Raw genomic sequence first — 21,356 nt, forward strand, 5'->3', positions numbered from 1 at the left:
TTATTTGTATTGTTTATTGTTTTTACAATATCATCTCAAATCATTTTTCATTTTCTTCCTAACTGAACAATTGTTGGTACTCATAGGTTTTTGACATTTTCTGTTTCATCATGCACCATTTTTTGCTATGTTTACTTGCAGTTTGGTAACAATAAATACAACCCACAATCACTTGATGTTTATATATTATCTGTGACAAGGAGGTCATAGGAACATTACAAAGACATTTACAGCTTGCAATGTTTAAATTCCAGCTTGAGCCAATGTCTTCCTCAGCCCTCCAGTTTTGCCAACTGAAAAGCAAAGAATGTTTACTATAATAAAACGAACATTCCGAGGTAACTACATTTCAATTTTAAGGTTTAAGCTTTGTGTTAATGCTTCAAACTAAATTCATATTCTAAAAATATCATTTGGTGTCATGCTGTGAATTGGTCATCACCTTGGATGAATTAACAGTTTGTCCTAGAGCCTGGTTAACACTGATTCCCATGTACAAACTGATGAAACCTCTTCGTGAACAGACTAGCAAAGTTTTTTTACCACATTACAAATGTTTCCGGAAAGGTGTGTGGGCGAAGTTACAAGTCTCAAATGTGAACCACTCTTTATAACAGCGATGCTGCCAAATGTTGACTAACCATAGTGAGTAGGCAGCACAAATTGTCGCTTTTCGATTATTCGTGACATCATAGCCTTTACTCCTGGCCAGACAGAGTTGACAACTTCTGGAATTCTACTCTCGGGGAGTATAAATCCTGAGCCATCGGCATCATTCGGTGGTAACTCAATGCAGTACGCATATGTAGCGCCGGCGCCACCATATGCCCAGTCATCTGATGCTCCGGCTGAAGGATCTACATTTCAACAATATTCTTATTTTGATATAAGCAAATATTGAGCTCAGTGAAAGTATTTTGCCAGACACCAAACAATGCCTTTAGCCAGCATGGATTGTCTTCTTTGGAATCTGATGATACCAACAAACTCATAAAAAATGGCTGTACTATAGTTTGAGAACTGTAGGTAGTTGAGTAGCCCTGTTTACTGTAGTGGTCCAACCAAGCGAGAGTAGCCCTGTTTACTGTAGTAGTCCAACCAAGTGAGAGTAGCCCTGTTTACTGTAGTAGTCCAACCAAGCGAGAGTAGCCCTGTTTACTGTAGTAGTCCAACCAAGTGAGAGTAGCCCTGTTTACTGTAGTAGCCAACCAAGCGAACAATGAACCACAAAGACATAGTAAGACTTTATTTACATACAAATGAGGATAAGGGGTGCTTTGCTCTCACCACATTTTATTGTCAGTCATATGCACTTACAGAAACTTTCTTTGATTCTTGTTTTGCCATCGGAATAAAATTAAAGTCATGGTGTGTTTCAGCCGTTAGTCTGTTTCAGTTTGAAAATCACTATTCATATTATTTATCTAAAAGCTTACAAAGCACAAGAACTGATTTCCTGTTTGCTACTGTTGTTATGTGACATGAACTGATTTCCTTTTTGCTACTGTTGTTATGTGACATGAACTGATTTCCTGTTTGGTACTGGTGTTATGTGCATAGTAGTACATTGTTTCTAAGGTGCAGGCGCTGTGGGTTCAGGAGCACACAAATTGAATATTTCCTATTTATATGAATGAGCTGAAGTCAGACAACAAAGTCAGACAGAGTACAGTCAGTCACCTACGTATATATGGTATGAGGTTTGTCACATGATTACAACATAAGTTGTGTTAGATATGGTTAGTAGCTAATGTCTGTTAATATAAAACTGTCATATAAATAAAAAGTAAAGAAAAAATAGAAAGTTTCATGTAAAAGTGTTTTATATTAATCATGTTAATCTTTTATAAAGAACATAAGCTTATATTTATACATACATAGCTCTATGGCAGCATTTCCCACGATCCATTGTTCTCCAGTGATCTCACGTATAGTTTGGGCTCCAGCCTGGCCAACATCATCCTACCAAAAATATATAGTTTTTTTTACCACAGATTTAGGCTACATAATTACCGACCAATAAGCATGTTTAACACAACAAATTTAGTACATTTTTCAAAGCAGCTTAACTAATAGTGTGGCTAAGGAAGTGGATAGTCTTGGAGTTGCTGTTATAAAGAGTTACAGGTATATAAGTACATATGTTGTAACTGTTTAAAATGACTGAACTCAGAAATTTTGTAACTCATATTTGTATGAAAAAAAATCTACGTTACCATGTTTTTTTTATCCGTACAGCTGCTACACAAATTACAAAATACATTATGAAATAATGCATGAGTTGAGAAGGAATAGAAATATCAAAGTTAGGCATCTGAGGAGCCTGATCAGCTATTTTGACTGATAAAATAAATGAACTAATAAGGAAGTTTTTAGGAGATGTATCGCATCTTAATTCATAGCATGAAAAACAACTGCCTCTTATAGCATGTAAATTACAGTTTGAATAATGTGCATGTACTTGTTATGTCTGCATTGCTAAATATTTACTTTGTGTTATCGATGAGGCGCTGTATTTTTTAGGTATTGAATGTTTGCAGAAACACCTGAAGACATGGTATCCTCCAGTCAGTTGTCACTGTGAGACGCACTCTAAAAACTGCCTAAAAATCTAAAACTAGGCTACTTAAGAATGCAATTTAAGAATGTGATTTTTTGCTGTCCAATTTTAAAAGGCAATCGCGAATTACATTTGCATATTAGCAATTTTTGAGATGTAGTTTGTTTACCTTTTTTTAACGCAGATCAAATGAGACACAGGTTTATCACAGTAGTAGGTAATTACCTAACACTTCGATTTCCTTTTAAAAACTGTTGTTAGCTGAAGAATATTAGCAGCTAGAAAAGAAGCAAAAGCTTGTGAATGAAAAGTTTTCCATCACTAAAATATTATACGCTGTGCGACAGATTACTTCGATACAGCAGATAATCACAAAGACACTCGCTGTAACTCATGATTTACTGCTCAAATGTGATCTAAGGTCACAAGTTCACTTTCAAGACCAAAATGTAAAACTCAGAACTCTCATTGTCTAGCTTGAGGTCTAGCTAGCTAGGTCTGTCTCCCACGGACAGACAGACCTATTGTATCTGTATGCTTGCTCACAACCTGTACTATACCAGTTGATCTCTCCCTAAAACTACCCACCCTCACTCTACTCGCAAATCCCGCTAGATCTACTACTACCGCCATCTACATATACTTCAGCATTTGTATGGCACCAAGTTTGTTACCAAGTTTTAGAAAGATGGAATCAGCTACCTGCTAACATCTGAAATTCAATCAACCTATTTAGGATGATCTTAAGGTTGCACCTGCTGTCGAGGCTGGAGTAGTCTGCGTGTTGTTGAGCTGCCTTTTTTATTTTTTTATTTAAATCGCAGTGAGTTTTCATCCATGTGAGCCACACCCACTTACTACTCCCCAACTGGGCTCTGAACCTCGCTCGATTAGCACAGCTATTGTGCATTTAGAGCCTTCCTCGGTGATTTTTATGGTGTATTTGTTCGCAATCGCCTTTTTTCATGAAAAAATAAAATTCCATTCATTTAATGAACAAATCCTAGTCATTCAGGAACGAGTTCAAAAGTGTGACGCCTAAATAAGTATAGCCTGTGTACCATAAGTGACACAAGCCTGCATAGCAAATGATTTAGTAAACCATATTAAAGATGTTGATACAAACTAAATTACGACGGCTAATAAAGCTGCGTTGAGCTGCGTTGAAGGATAAAAACAATATACAAAGGTGATACAGAAGGGTCCAACTTACCAGATCGTCATGATTAGGTGCATAGTCACGGTCATACCCCCAGGGAAAAAGCAGGTACTGGCCATAAGAATGGAAAGACAGGTAGACTTCAAGGTTATCTAAGGCCAACAGGAAATCTCTCAGGTTTTGACTCTCCGGCTCTGAGAAAGCATTTGGCCCACGGTAGATTTCACTGCAGGGATTTGTTGATGTCCCGGAACCTATGAATTTAAAACAGTTATAATCAAAGGCTTCCTGTTACAAAAGGAACTATGATTGCCAGTTACTCTAAAGCAGATTCTCATGACAGGCTGGCGACTGAGGGTGAATACTACCCGCCCCTTTGTCGAGATCTTATTGACTTCTTTCATTCATCTCTGTTCTGCTTGCGTTTTAGGACACAAGATTTACTGTAAATCAGCTATAATCAGTGAGTTATCTTTAGCATTGTACTGCCGCTGTGATATAGTTAGTTTTGTAGTCTAATATGTGTTGCCTCTGATGAGGTGCGCACTCAACCAACTGAGTATAATTCTAAAGCACTATAAAATAATAATAGAATTATTCCAGACAGGAAACATGCAATACAATGTCTGACTAAGATATAGGTCTGAGGCTACACAAAGATCTTGACTGAAACCAAAAACTAAACTAAATATCATTAAGGTAACAGCTTGTAATGTATTTTTAAAAATGATAAAAATTTTATTATAAGCATGCATGTACAAGTGAAAATAATCCAATATATTACAAATAAATATAAACATGCAATGGTGTTTTCTTTGTGGTTCCTGATGGACTATCCAGATTACACATATAACTATGATAACACCCATCTCTGGTAATCCCCTTAGCAACGACATGCTGTCAAGGTTGCTTTGATTTTCAGAAGATCTATCCGCTATTTATATGAGTCTATAGGTTTTGGCAAACGATTGAAATTACAAAAAAAAATTATTTATTGTGTTCTTGGAGAAGCTTTAAAATGAGTCAGTTAAAAAGGAATGGTGCTATACTAACTTTCACAGTCAGTGAAAAGTAGTTAATACAGTCTAGGATCAGGGAACCTGCTTTTATATACACGACTAGGCTCCAAAATGTAAAACAACTGACACTAGTACACCAAGCATCAGAATATATTAACAACACAAACCAACAGAAGTTAGCTGCTTCTGTACTGTTTGAGCGTACTACCTCTTACCTCCAAACATATAACCAAAATTTCTGTTAAGGTCTACACCATAACATTGCCTTCTTGACGGCTCGGCCCTGTTCTTCCTCCACATTCTGTCCTGCAACCAGATATGATAACCATTAGATATTTCTAGAAGAAAACTCTCCTTCCAGTGACATGCTTTTTAAATCACAGCAGCGACAGTTTTTCATTTGTCAAAGAAATAATATTTTCTGAGTTTTAGTAGAAAATGAAGGGTGAAAATGAGCTGATAATTTGCCAGAACAGCTCAATAAGAACTGTTGTTCAAATCAAGAGTAGTTGCCTTTAGCATAGCAATGGCCATCTCTTGCTAAGAATTCACTATTGATGGTATTTAGTAGAGCATAATGCTATTGGAATACTTCATGATTGATGCTAATATAACTGTAAAACTTATCACACTGATGCAGTGATAACAAATATTGAACGCTAATCTGGTAATAACGCTACATCATGCTAATATGGTAATATAACATATTAAATATGTTATTATTAAATTATTATTAAATTTTAATAATAGCTAGTGATAGTACAATAATATAGCATTATGGTAATACATGTATAACATTGTTAATTAAAAACACGTATTCTATCACTCACATTCTACAAGAATGTAAAACTCACAAAATTGTCACCTAAAAATTATCAGCGTGTCTCAAGTTCACGCCTTTTGAGTTATAGTTCAAACAAGAATCTCTTGGGGCTGACAATGATGAGGAGATTAATTTGGAACCGTGCCACAACATGAATCGGCATGCTGGTTGGTCCTTGAATCACCCATTGAAGGAATGCAGTGCTAAAACGGGCCACGGATCAGTAGCTGCCACCCAAAACTCTAGACCTGGCTCAATGCGTGTCATTTTAGCCAACAAGTGCGAGTGGCTAGTAAAAAGATAAAGCAATAGTTGGTGAGTACAGCTGCACCATAGTCAGACCGGTAACCTATATTACTTAATCAGCTGACCTAGCCGTTTCACGCAAACATGCAACGTCAGAGCTGGCAAAACTATCCTTTGTTTGCGGCTCAGCAAAAATCAATGAAAACTGTACTACATGTATAATTATTGAGATGACTCCCAACAAACTTAGTTTGTGTTTTAGGTTGGCGTCTTGCAATTTCTACTGATCATGCATCTACATGCGCTGACCCCTACAGTATTTATTAAAACACAATAATATATGTTTAGACAAAGCAAAAGACTCTGAAGCATCACTGAAGTTGCAGATAGTATGTACTAGTTCTCAATTAAAAGAAATAGATTTCTTGAAAAATAGTTGAAACACACGAGCTCTCCATTGGTGTTTTCAATCTAAACAATTTGGTAGACTGAAGTCACTTGCCTACAAAAGCTTTTTTGCTCCAAGTACCAAAACTAAAAATAGTGCAACAGCATTGATAAGATTATTCTAGTAGGAATTGTCTACACATTATCATGATACAATTCATCTACATCACACTTTTACCTACAACCACCTCTACATGGGAAGTTTTTGACACAGAATGTACAATTTTAACAAAAATTTATTTTGACAGACCACGTAATTTCCCATAAACAGCATACTTATTTTTAAAAATGTTCCAATTTGGTAAGTAAAAATAAAAAAGCTAATAAATATATAATTTACTAGCTGCATTACCCGTGTTCGGGAACAGATTTACGTAAAGCAATAGTTTTATTGAGAGTTGTCTTTCATACTGTAAAACAACTCCAAATATGCAATCTACTGAAATTTTTGTGCTGATCTGACTGCATACACATATGCAGTTGTACATGTCAATAATGTTGGAGAGACCAATGGAAATATGCAATGGGTTTTACAGCTAGTCTACGATGCATCAGTCTCGAACCAATCAAATCGGAATAGTCCTAATTTTGTACGCAGAACTGATAATGAAATTGACATTGCTAGGCCAACTGAAGTTCTTCAAACTGGCAGTATTGAAAAGTTTTACATATTTTAAGAAATTCTAGAAAATATTTTGCTATTGCACTGCTTAGCTATCACCAGCATTTATTGAATTGAGACTTCTACATGCTTGAAACACTAATCATGACTCACCAGCTCTTCGTCTGTAGCCTGTGTTTTGACATGGTATATACAAACTGTGCAGCAGTATTGTGGTTGTTGATAAAATTTATTATCAATAAAATCTACTATATAAACTACATATGGCCTTTCACCTTTCCAACGTAAGGCATTACATCTGGAGCATTTTTGGACATTCGTCCCATAGAAAAATTCGGCCCTATACTGTGTTGCAGGACTGTAGTCAAGTGCGAAGTTTTCTGTCCATACGCGGCGCCTGGTAGCAGCTGCTGTAGTCAGTGCATCTCGCTGTTGTCGCCGTTTCATCTGCTCAAAAAATGCAGCTCGCCGAGCAGCTATTGTAGCTAGTGCATCATGTTCTTGTCGCCGCTGCATCTGCTCGGAGGTTTCTGCACGCCTGGCCGAAGTAGCGGCTGCTCTGAGCCGTTTGAGTCGCTGCTGGGTCGGTTCAGTAGTCTCTGCACTTCTAGCGGCTTCTATTCTGGCCTGCTATCGATGTACCTGTGTTTGTTCAGCGGTTTCTGCTCTTCTAGCAGCTACTATTCTGTTTCGTTGTAGGCGTAGCTGTGTTTGCTCTGCAGTTTCTGCACTTCTAGCAGCTGCAGTAGCAGTTCCGTTTCGTTGTGGGCGTAGCTGTGTTTGCTCTGCAGTTTCTGCTCGTCTGGCTGCTGCTTTGCGAATTCGGTCTCTTTCTCTACGGGAATCAATCTGTTCTTGCGTTTGGGCAGTAGGCTTTTTGGAAGGCATTGCACTGCTTCAAGCATTTCTAAAATTGAATGAGATGGTGTGCTTTTTTTGTAATATACACTGCTCGCTTTCTTCTCACCGTCGCCTATCGCAACGCTCGGAGTTCCCGCGCAAGTTCTGTAGTTCTGTAGTACTCGTAGCTGGAAAATAAGTAAAAGTAACTCAGCTGCGGAAGGAAATGAACATGTTTACTATCACAAACAGTGGCAAATCCAACGTTTTTAACCCTTTCACCAAAGTAGACTCATTTATGCTTTTTCTATGGTCGACCGCTGTACACGCATATTTGCGACTTTCCCAGCAATTGCTAGCAACTGAATTTTATTATTCGTTGATAACATAACCAACGATCTTTAAGAATTTTATAGTAGTGACAGTGTTGTCCAAAGATTTCTCTATAAAATTAGCCTAAAATTTAATTTTAAATTTTTGTTTGAGATTTTCCAACTTGAAAATTGAAAGATTGAAGATTTTTTGTGCGAGTTCATTAAATGCGTCCGAGTTCAAAAAACAAATAACTACTTATGTTGATGAAATTATAGACGATTCAGATTTTTGTGATTACACAGATAATTAAAACGCACAAAGTATAGACACAACGAATTTTTTGTATAGCAGTGCTTGTTAACATTTTGGCAAAACGAAATATATAACCAAAACAAAAGTTCTAGATCGAGTTTGAAATTGAAAAAATAATGTATACATATTAAGCAATATCGGCAAAATGGTTGGCAGTAGGCCGATAGCTAAATTTGTACACGGACGCAAGTGAAAGGGTTATGTAGCGGAAGTGTTGCAATTCATAGACAATACAACATTGATTAAGAAATGCTTACCTTTTTTATGTAGAAATTTAGTAGGAGAGAACTGCGTTTTCCAGTGACCGCAAAAAACCAACGTTCGCGTGACCTTCTCGGTACACGTTGGCAGTAAAAATTAATCGCGTGTAAATTACTATTCATTAATTTATTTTATTTAATGATTAGTACATTTGTATAGCTGTATAGGCCGCCGAACTCAGGATGGTGCTTTTTAACACGGCAGCAAATTTGCTGTTTCAAACGCACCAGTGTCGTTGGGCGCCGTAAAGAGGCGCGCGCTAACCGGAGATGACGTGTTTTTGTGTAAAACCGATGAATAGGTTATGTATAGAGGCGTGTATTAACCGTCGATTCTCGTTAATGCGCCCTAAATACCTAGTAGCGGGTAATAGTCCAAAAAGTACGGTACTCTATAAAGCGGACAGACAGATAGACAGATAGATAGACAGACAACGATTGCCGTTTATATAGTAGATAAATAATAAAATGTATATAAAGTTAATTCAAATTATATACAGTGTACACTAGAATGAATTACGATGCACAATTCCAGCAATCATTCTCCCGGCAAACCTGCACATCGCTGAGCCAAGACATCCGTTTGTGGAAAACAACTGACCATAGTTTCTCTACTTGCTCCACAAGAAAACAAACTACTCGAGTGCGAGGCAATGAATTACTTGAATATATATTTGTGAAATACATGAATATACATGTATTTCACAAATATATAATACAGTCAAGAGTAGTGCGCATACAAATAAACTGCATAGGACGAGACTTACAGGTCCTCTGCTCTCAGTCAGACACTCAGTCACTCCTTTTATAGTCTTGCTTCTCGGTTGGCTTCGCTTCTCGCTAGCATGATCGACTCGGCAGCCGGCCTATAGCCGAGTGAAAGTATTATCGGAGGTCGTGTCCCCTGTCAAGTCAAGACTCGGCCTGGTCGTGGCGCCGATCGCCTCCTCCGTATCTGCTTGGCAACCGGGTTTGCCTCTGCGATCTTCCACCCCGCAGGAAGGGAACAATGAATACCTTTCTACTGATAATTGCTTTATCCATTTAGTTTCTACATATAATCTAAGTTTTCACATTTAGTTTTAATACGACACATTTATTTTAAAGACTATATCTAAATGAAATATTTATCGTTGTTTTTTGGGCTCTAAAACAAATTAAACCAAACAATAAGTTCTTATAAAACTATTTTTTCCAAAATCCCCTAGAAGGAAAATACATGTATATTAATTTCATATGTCGAGTGTTTGATTGTTTTTATTTAAAGAATTTAATCTTGGTTATTTGAGTACTCCAACAATGTATTGAACCATATTGATCAGCCATTCATAGATTGCTAAAATGAACAAATTCAATCCTTTTTAATGATGAAGAAGGTGTTTCTGTACTCACAAATCATTTGTTTGTACAAATTAGATTTATAATTGGAATTTCTATTTTTAATAATTTCTACGAGTTTATATACCTGTACGGTAAATCTCTCTCTGTACATCTGAAACTGGTAGTCAAGTTTGCATTTCAAGACAATTATTTGGTTAAATTCTAATAAACTGCTATAAATGGTATAAATTGCAGCAAGATGACAGTAGATGTGAGAGGACAGGAAAGACATACGGTGTCGTGGGAGTACTGATAGCCGTCAGGATTGAGCAATGGAATTATGTACCAATCATGGGCATCCAACATCGCTGTTACTGTTGAATCACTTCCGTAATCATTGATGAGCTGAAGAGAACATTGAAAACAGGAGATGAATATAGCTAATGGCAGCGAAGCATATCATAATCATAGTCAAGGCCAGCAGCATCTGTATTGAAGTATAGGAGAGTTAGATGAACTAGAAATGCTTTATGAACACAGGAAAGGTAGATTTGTCAACCTCCCATACGCTAACATAATGTAGAAGCCAGAACAAGCTGAAATAGCTTCTCACATAACTAATTTTATTCTTTTTTACTGAGGTGGGTGTTGGAATGTTGTACACATGTATGGTGTCTATATAACGCAGTGGTCCATGCAGTATGACAACATAGTGCTTATTCATAATAGCATTAATTGTAGCACAACTTACATGTTTATAGCATTAAAATGTGGGTGTGTCACTTAGTGTAGAGCAAAAAATAGCAATAGTATATCCACAGACAAATCTATGGATCTAGGTCTATCCACATAAAGCACCTGAAATATTTTGGCATCCGCAAGACCACTTTTTGTGATTGTTTGAATTTCATCAAATACTTAATTTATAACCGAACTTGGACATGGCTGATTCTTTTGGCTATCTTTGCCATTATTATCTTTATGCAGTAATCATCGCACGATACTTTCACAAGCATAGTTCACCGGCATTCAAGGTGTTCTTACAGACAGAGCCATTATTTGTGACAAAACTGTACACAGTAGGTTTCACTAATGCTTCAAACGTGACATCACAAACAGTTGGCCACCAGAGTAGCACCCAACTGAAGACAAGTGATGCTCAACATCACAAGTAGTTGAGTTTTTAAAATATTTATTAAGATTAATGACTTTCATAGTTACCTTCTTAGAATATGATATTTATATTAGCAAAATATTTTACATGTATTAGCAGTATTCTATATTATTGGTATTTCATATTTGTGGTATTTTGTATAAGCTCTATTCTATATTATCAAAATAAAGCTATAAGATTTTTTTGTTCTTTACCCAATACAAGCAGCAGACTCCCGTTTTTATGATGTAAATAAGATTAACTCCATTAGATTAACTAAAAGATTAATTAAAGATTAGAGTTTATCCTATCCTTTGCCTAGCTCTCCTAATTAACCATTATTAATAGCCACAAGCAGAGCCTTTAGTGAATTGTTGAAGCAAGGCTATAAATGAGTTTTCACTATGATAACCCGTAGACCTGTCAGGTTACATAAAAACAATAAACTGTGGGAATCCGGAAGCCATCTTTTATTTAGTTTGCAAACATACTGGTACCCTCTAAAAGTTAAATTAACGTAAGATTAATCTACATACTTTGTCAATCATATTATTAACAAACGCTGGCGAGATCCACTCCCTAGCGTGTATGCCACCATCGACAAAGGCTGCAGGCTTTGATCTCCTGTCCTCTAGATTTCCAACTATCTTGATAACGGTCATCTCTCTACCCTCAAGGGAAGAGCCTGAAGTTTATGAAAAATTATTGCTCTTTCAAGTCGTACTGGGAAGGAAAAACAGGTTGCATGCAGAAAATAAAATTTTGGTTTTATGAGGCAAGTTTTGAAAAATGTAGAGAGGAATAAATAAGAACAGAAACAAGGCAGTGGACAGGTAAATGTAGAGAGGAATAAATAAGAACAGAAACAAGGCAGTGGACAGGTAAATGTAGAGAGGAATAAATAAGAACAGAAACAAGGCAGTGGACAGGTGAATGTAGAGAGGAATAAATAAGAACAGAAGCAAGGCAGTGGACAGGTAAATGTAGAGAGGAATAAATAAGAACAGAAACAAGGCAGTGGACAGGTGAATGTAGGAGAATAAATAAGAACGAAAGCAAGGCAGTGGAGAGGTAAAAGTCAAGACTGCTAAGTTTTCACATTTCTTACTAACGCATCATTGTTCTTTTTTACATAAGATAATGTAGTTGGCAACAATAAAGTTTAGAAAGCCTGAGCTCCTGCAGGCAATAACTAATGGGTAGGAAATAATTACTACCCTACTTTGTACAGGGTAATGTAATTAATGAAGATGTTACATAATGTGATGAAGACGTTATATAATGTAATGAAGATGTTACATAATGTAATGAAGATGTTATATAATGTAATGAAGATGTTACATAAATGTAATGAAAATGTTATATAATGTAACTAGCTGCATTACCCGCCTACTGGAACAGATTCACGCGCAGCATAAGGTTTATTGAGAGTTGTCTTTCATACTGTATAACAACTCCAAATATGCAGTCCACTGAAATTGTTGCCCTGAACATGCACACACATATTACATGTCAATAATGTTGGGGAGAATAATGGAAATCTGCAATGTGTTTCACAGCTAGATGCGTGTAAAATCTAGTAAATATTCTAGATTCATGTGTCTAGATTTTTGCGTCCGTCCATACCCGTCTATATTTGCAGTTGACGATCGCGCACCTCTGCCGCCAAGCCCCCGCCTTGGCTGACCAGTCTTTACCCGCCGAGCAGTTGACAGTCGCGCTCTTGCACTCACTTCGCAATTAATCGCTTCACACTCGCAGTTATTCGGCCCGCACCCGCCTCACAATCAATCGCCTCGCAATCAATTGCCTCGCACTCGCCTCGCAATCGATCGCCTCGCACTCGCAACTGATCGCCTCGCACTCGCAACTGATCGCCTCGCACTCGCAACCAATTGCCTCGCACTCTCAACCAATCGCCTCGCAACCAATCGTCTCGCAACCAATCGCCTCGCAACCAATCGCCTCCCACTCGCAACCAATCGCCTCACACTCGCAACCAATTGCCTCCCACTTGCAACCAATCGCCTCGCACGCGCAATCAATCGCCTAGCACGCAATCACTTCGCAATCAATGGCCTCGCCAACTCATTCATCCGGAAAGCCGCGCCTGGATACTCTCGCTGCACTCGGGGTGAAAAAGGTCTCCCGCGCATCCTCGAGCGACGCCACGACCCCAAACCGCTAGCTGCATTACCCGTCCACGGGAACAAATTCATGTACAACAAGAGGTTTATTGAGAGTTGTCTTTCATACTGTAAAACAACTCCAAATATGCAGTCTACTGAAGTTTTTTGCGCCGATCACACTATGAATACACATATGCAGTCATATATGTCAATAATGTTGGGAGAACAATGGAAATCTGCAATACGTTTTACAGCTAGTCTACAATGCATCAGTCTCAAACCACTCAAATCGGCATTGCCCTATTTGTGTACAGAGAACTGATAATGAAATTGACATTGCTAGGCAAACTGAAGTTGTTCAAACTGGCAGTATTGAAAAGTTTTGTATCTTCTACAAAATTATACAAAATATTTTGCTATCGCCAGCATTTATTGAATGGAGACTACATGCTTAGAACACTAATCATAGCTCACCAGTTTTTTGTCTATAGCCTGTGTTTTGACATGGTATATACAAACAGTAATGAGGTTGAGTCGATAAAATTTATATGTATAACAGCACAGACAGTATAATGTCAAGGCAGATACAGCATTAGCACCTCACAATAATAAAACATAACGCCAACATGATAGCCTTTTTATGAGTTACAATAAGGATAACGAATGCATGAAAATATATATATACTGCAAAATAAGTTAGAAAATGCTGCATGTGGTATAGCAGAACATGAAGAACATAGCATGACATAACAATAGCACAATGTTAGTTCAACGTAACACTTGCGGATAGACAACATCTTTTGTTTTTCTGTCGGGTGTATGAACAAACAGTTTTTGGTTTGTGCCTACTTTTTAGCAGGCGACGTACAGCCGGTCATGGCTAAAGCAGGGTGACAGTAAGTCGATACCGGCTGGTCTCTTTCTTTTCACCATCGCCTATCGCAACCCTCGGAGTACTCGTGCAAGTTCTGTAGTAGTAAGTTACAGTAGGCCTACTCGTAGCTGGAAAAAAAATTGGTAACTCAGCCGCTGAAGGAAATAAACTTGTCCAACTATCACAAACTGTGGCAAATCCAACGTTATTAAGTGGTTGAGGTGTGGCGATTCATAGGCAATACAACATTGAATAAAACGTACTAACCTTTTCGATGTAGAAATTTAGTAGGTAAAACGCAGTAGCAGTACCCGTGCAAGTTCTGTAGTAGCTGTAATTCTGTAGTACTCGTAGCTGGAAAAAAGCAAAAGTAACTCAGAAGGAAATGAACATGTTTACTATCACAAACAGTGGCAAATCCAGCGTTTTCAACCCTTTCACCGAAGTAGACTCATTTATGCGTTTTCTATGGTCGACCGCCATAGACACATTTTTGCGACTTTCCCAGCGATTACTAGTAACTGAATTTTATTATTCGTTGATAACATAACCAATGATCTTTAAAACTTAATGGTAGTGACAGTGTTGTCCTAAGATTTCTCTATAAAATTACCCTAAAGTTTAATATTTTAATTTTTGTTTAGGGATTTCCAACTTAAAAATGAACATCTTTGTGGAAGTTCATCAAAGGCGCCGGAATTAGAAAACAAATAACTACTCATGTTGATGACATTATAGCCGATTCAGATTTTTGTGATTACACAGATAATTAAAAAGCAATATCAACACTGACTCTGATGGCGATGAAAGTAATGGTTTTGTAAGAATAAGGAACATTGTAGAGAATCGTTTTGCTTTGTAGCTTCACATCACTTTATCAATGCACAAAGTATAGATACAACAAATGTTTTGCATAGCAGCGCTTGTTAACATGTTGGCAAAATGAAATATATAACCAAAACAAGCGTTCTAGATGGAGTTTGAAATTGAAAAAATATTGTATACATATGAAGCAAAATCGGCAAAATGGCTGGCAGTAGGCCGATAGCTAAATTTGTACATGGACGCAAGTGAAAGGGTTATGTAGTGGAAATGTGGCAATTCATAGACAATACAACATTGAATAAAAAGTACTTACCTTTTTTTATTTAAAAATTTAGTAGGGGAGAACTGCGTTTTTTCCAGTCGCAAGAAACCAACGTTCGCGTGACCTTCTCGGTACACGTTGGCAGTAAATATTAATCGCATGTAAACTACTATTCATTAATTTATTTTATTTAATGATCAGTACAATTGTATAGCTGTATAGGCACCTTTGTATAGGCCGCAGAACTCAGGACGTTGTTTTTTAACACGGCAGCAACTTTGCTGTTTCAAACGCACCAGTGTCGTTGGGCACCGTAAAGAGGCGTGCACTAACCAGAGATGACGTGATTTTTGTGTAAAAACAATGAATAGGTTATGCATAGAGGCGTGTACTAACCGGAGATTCCGGTTAACGCGCCCTAGATACCTAGTAGCGGGTAATAGTTCAAAAAGTACGGTACTCTATAAAGCGGACACTCAATCACACACGCACACAGACAGACAACGATTGCCGTTTATTTAGTAGATAAAGATGTTATATAATGAAGATGTTATATAATGTAATGAAGATGTTATATAATGAAGATGTTACATAATGTAATGAAGATGTTATATAATGTAATGAAGATGTTATATAATGTAATGAAGATGTTACATAATGTAATGAAGATGCTATATATTGTAATAAAGATGTTACATAATGTAATGAAGATGTTATATAATGTAATGAAGATAATACATAATGTAATGAAGATGTTACATAATGTAAAGAACATGTTATATAATGTAATGAAGATGTTATATAATGTAATGAAGATGTTATATAATGTAAAGAACATGTTAAATAATGTAATGAAGATGTTATATAATGTAATGAAGAAGTTATATAATGTAATGAAGATGTTATATAATGTAATGAAACTTAATTAAAAGTGGCAAGTATAGAAACAAATTGACAGAGAGAAATAACAATCATAAAGTCTGTGAACTATACTGACATGAGCCAAACAAAGATTTCTGTCAAGACGTTGTGGTGTGAGCACTTTATGGAATGACTACTCAATAGTGTATAGCTCTATAGTGTGATCACTTTATGGACTGACTACTGCATAGTGTATAGCTCTATGGTGTGTTCATTCTATGATGTGATCACTCTATAGTGTATAGCTCTAGGATGTGATCACTCTATGATGCGACTACTCTATGGTGTGATTAGTCTATGGTGTGATTAGTCTATGGTGTGACCAGTCTATGGTGTGACCGATCTATGACATATAGCTTAAAAACAACCATACTTATAGAAAGTGAACCTTATTACCAAATGGCATGAGAGTGCATCTGGCACCACATTTGGCAGCAGTTGCCTCGAGCCAGCCGACTATTTCCTGTTGACTTCCGTATCGAGTGAGCACATCTGCCGAAGCCATAACGGATGGCTGCCAGCTCACATCTCGCTCACCGTCTATCAGGCTACAAATCAGCAATATGTCGTATCAACTGTATGTCTGTACGAATGTCTGTGTGTATGTCTGTGTGCGTAAGAACACTGACATACGATCATGTAGAGGAGTCGAACAGCTCATATGACATTTGTGTTGTCAAGTGCTGATGGTATCACATCAAGTGCTGATGGTATCACAATATTTAATTTGCTGTTTGAAAAACTGCATGCAACTTTTGAAAAGTAAAATTGAATAAGTTCTCTAGACCCTACTTACAATAGACATATGACTTACAATAGACTTACATTAGAAATATGACTTACAATAGACTTACAATAGACATATGACTTACAATAGACTTACAATAGACATATGACTTACAATAGACAGCCGCACCAGCAGCCAAGGAAACCCTTTGGATGGCCACAAAAAGTGCTGCGTAAACTCTCAGTCTGACTCACTTTATAGAGATAAACTTTAAGAATTTTTTTTATACAAATTCGAAAATAAAATATATTTCTGTGAAAACAGGAAATCTTGACAAAGGTTTTGTGTCTCTCATATATCTACAGCAAAAGCTGAAGATATCTTCCTTTGCAGAATCAACAGCTACTTTGTATTTTGTACACAGTAATGTACATAGCGCATTACACAACAAACACTGTACAAGTATACTGTACAGAATGCTCTGCGGAGACACTGTTGGCCTTGCATTAATAATCAACGAACCGTTGAATGTTGTTAGATTTAATCTTGTAGGTCATGTGCTTGGCAGAAAATAATGCATCGACTTCCGGCAGCTGGTCAGCTGTGACATGCACATCTACACCAGCTCCAACTTTGATTGGATGGTTCCAAAAGTCTACTTCCTGTAAGCAAGAATCGCAAATAGTTTGTTGAAGGAAATCTATTGTTCAATGAAATGAGAACTTTACAATTTAATGTTAGGAGTTTCTGATATAGGGGAAAACTAAATTTTATCTACCTAGCATGAGAGTTTGCTTAGGCACATGAAATCATTTCTACAAAGACTGAAATGTCTATAAACTTTATAATTTGATAAGAGCAAAAGACATGTAGAAATAATAACTTAATACATAGATGAAGTCGACTTCCTACGTTCTTTGGTGTAAGTTGGATTAAGTCATCTCATGTCTATCACTAGAGTGGTGACTAGAAATTTTACTGCTGCCTCTACAACAGCCCCTTGGAGTTCGTATAAGGAAATATACAAACGTGTTTTAAAAGTTTTCTGTCTTCTAGAAATGCAGAATGGTGCTGCTCCTATAATAGAGCAAAATACCAAAAGCATCTATTTTAGCCCCTTAACAAGCTATTCTTTTATAATATTGAGAATTGAGATAAAGCTACTTTTCATTTTTTTCGTGAGAGATGCAAATGTTTATGGGTAAAGCCGTGTATACTAAGGATCAAGTCTCCTTTGAGACAGCATTTAGTCAGAGTATCAGTGATCAGCTGTAGATCAGTGACGGTGTAAGCTGAGAAGTCGTATTACGTCATCTGATTAATGGCCCTGATATACTGTATATTTCCCCCGTTTCACCGTACCAACAGCGACAAAGGATATTTTTCTTACAGAAATCTATACTATAACATTTGTATTATCAATTAAGTATTCCAGCTCATCACACTTCCAAAAATCATATCACAAAATCTTTGAACATATTGTTTTTTCCCAAACTTGATCGCTTTTGCATGTCTGTTAGAGGTTTCAAAATCTTGTGTGAACTCTATCAAACAATATACCAAATTACCAATATAACCAATATACTGTGAACTCTATCAAACAATATACCAATATAACCAATATACTGTGAACTCTATCAAACAATATACCAATATAACCAATATAACCACACCTACCGACACCGACACCGACTCATCAAATTTGTCTGTGCACGACAAAATCGGTAACAAAATCGGCCAGTGTAAACGCACCATAAGCTGAGAAGTCGTATTACGTCATCTGATTAATGGCCCTGATATACTGTGTATTTCCCCCCCCCCCTGTTTCACCGTACCAACAGCGACAAAGGATATTTTTCTTACAGAAATCTATACTATAACATTTGTATTATCAATTAAGTATTCCAGCTCATCACACTTCCAAAAATCATATCACAAAATCTTTGAACATATTGCCTTATCCCAAACTTGATCGCTTTTGCATGTCTGTTAGAGGTTTAAAAATCTTGTGTGAACTCTATCAAACAATATACCAATATAACCAATATACTGTGAACTCTATCAAACAATATACCAATATACCAATATACTGTGAACTCTATCAAACAATATACCAAATTACCAATATAACCAATATACTGTGAACTCTATCAAACAATATACCAAATTACCAATATAACCAATATACTGTGAACTCTATCAAACAATATACCAATATAACTAATATACTGTGAACTCTATCAAACAATATACTAATATAACCAATATGCTGCATCCACCATCATGTTTCAGTTTATCAACTTTCTATTACTACAACCTAGAATTCACTTCGCCGACTCCTCTGCAATACTATTAGATTACCGACTTTCAAAACACGTTTGTTGAACTCACTTAGTAATTCCTGGTTCCTGTCTTTTTATTTTCATTTTGCGGTGTAACGAAAAACAATTTTGTCGATGATTGATGATAAAAGGTTATGCATATTACAACAATAAATAAATCCAACCTACTTTTGGAGAAAGTAAATTATAAATTAGCACCGCAGCTAGAAGAAGAGTACAATAATTGAAGGACTTGATAGCATTGGCTGCAACTAAAATCTATGGCAATAAGACAATTAAAATACAACAATGTTGCTAGTACAGATGCTTTTGATCAAGCAGACATACATGTATGAAAAAACACAGCAATATAAAACCCCATCGAATTATCTATTTATTTTTCCTGCTTTATAAATGAAAAATAGCTACAAAGAAAACTAGCGGATGAGATCAGTAAGATTCCTTGACAATCACTCTGTTTAGATATTGGTCATACAGTTAGAATTTTAGACAGACCCTCAACTATAATAGAGCCAAAAATCAATAATAAAACATTTAAAGCCTTTTGAATTTATGTAGTTTATAAGACTGACTGATGAGCCTGTTTGATGACCCGAGTTCTGATGATTACTAGAGGGACAAAAATGCAATAAGCTGGTGCTTATTTCAGGCTATACTTTGGTAGAAAAATATCAATTTGTTTAGTAACATTAATGGTAACAAAAATAATGAAATTATTAAGATAAATAAGTGATTTATATTGGAATATGATTCAAACACCTTAGAAGGCCTCCAATATAAAAAAGTTTACTTTTTACAAGTGGTTATGACGTTTTACAACCGTGCAAGACTGTGCCCATTTGCTTTCATTTGTTTGTTTATATAAAATGAATTTATTGGCATGTTTACTTTACTTCAGCCTAAGACCCCCAGGAAATGGTTTGGTCCAGTCGGTTGGAGGGCTAGACCGATACTCTCAAACTGTATTATTTGTATTGTGTTATTTATATTCATATAACTAACTGCAATGTTGGTAGCTTTGGTATGGAGACACAAAAATAAAGTCATATCCTTTGCAAAACATTAAGTAGCGCATATCGCAATTTCATATTTGTAAAGAGGATCATCACAGACATTGTTTAGCTCTCCCCGCATAGGTCATACTTATCACTAAATATTTTAAATACACAGACTTACAGACGTCTGTTGAACCTCCTGGAGATATTTCAATTGTTCAAGATTTGCAGGCACCACCGAGATGAGCTTGTCTCTACAAGATCAAAAAACATTCGATGGCTACATCGTAAAACAGCACCTAGTTATTTGTTTGCAGATATAAATCGTAGGTTTTATGTTCTTTCACTGAAAAGTTTGCCTGTAACTGCTTATACATTCAGTGAATTGATGAGATGCCATTTGCACCGCAGGTTAATATTTCATACTTATGTCAGCCAAATTGACTAACAGTATATATTTGCTCATGGCTGGCTAATAATTATTGATTTAAGTTATTACATGAAATTTTCAAATTTGTTTTCAGCCGATGGAAAAATTGTATCTAAGTTATTACCTGGATGCAAAATAAGCAATTGCATTACTGAGTTTTAACCTTCCTCCGTGACTTCAGACTTACCCAAGAAATGACTTCCTGGCAGCAGTGCTAGCCAGGAAGACGCAGAGCACCCAGAGATACATCTTAACGGGCGACAGGATAAATGAAGAATGAGATGGGTGTCACTGAGAGGTACATATATCACATAAGAGAGCCATAAACCCTCTCAATTATTCTACCAGATGAGAAATTCACAGCAATAAAATTTCTTAAAAGTAATATCCTCCAGCGAAAAAAAGAGATATGTTGATTAATCGACGAGTATCTCTAACGAGTATTACCTGAGCATCATGCACTATAGGACGTTGCAAGGTGTTGAGCTCTCAAGCTTTTCAACAATGTTGGCATAAAACTTGTAAACGGGAGTAAGTTCCAAACAGCAAGTGCTTGGCGAATGTGAAAAATCGATGCACTCGAAATGTGATGACAAGAATTTTGGTGAAGCTAAGAAGAAGCAAATGACTGCAGAAGTCTTACTCAAGTTTTATACACCATTAGAGGTGGAACGAGACAGGTTTTTTAAGCTCGAGACGAGACTCGAGACACTGTCTTGTAAAAATTCGAGACTCGAGACACGAGACAGTAAAATAATGAGCATTTGGTGATGAT

The 21,356-nt window shown here is 36.7% G+C and overlaps 1 protein-coding gene across 1 annotated transcript; it reads right to left on the reverse strand.

Moving 5' to 3' along the window:
* Nucleotides 1–171: 171 nt before the first annotated feature.
* On the reverse strand, nucleotides 172–21,236 carry LOC137393787 (carboxypeptidase B-like). The gene is made up of 11 exons (XM_068080479.1): nucleotides 20,769–21,236; nucleotides 20,333–20,405; nucleotides 17,337–17,476; nucleotides 16,484–16,635; nucleotides 11,613–11,761; nucleotides 10,218–10,328; nucleotides 4,954–5,044; nucleotides 3,774–3,973; nucleotides 1,878–1,962; nucleotides 642–857; nucleotides 172–293 (listed from the first exon to the last, which is right to left on the reverse strand). The coding sequence occupies exons 1-11, from the start codon at nucleotides 20,828–20,830 to the stop codon at nucleotides 244–246; spliced, it is 1,329 nt and encodes a 442-aa protein (XP_067936580.1). The 5' UTR covers nucleotides 20,831–21,236; the 3' UTR covers nucleotides 172–243.
* Between the last annotated feature and the right edge of the window lie 120 nt (nucleotides 21,237–21,356).

This window comes from Watersipora subatra, chromosome 4 (genome assembly GCF_963576615.1).
Source record: "Watersipora subatra chromosome 4, tzWatSuba1.1, whole genome shotgun sequence".
Taxonomy (NCBI): Eukaryota; Metazoa; Bryozoa; class Gymnolaemata; order Cheilostomatida; family Watersiporidae; genus Watersipora; species Watersipora subatra.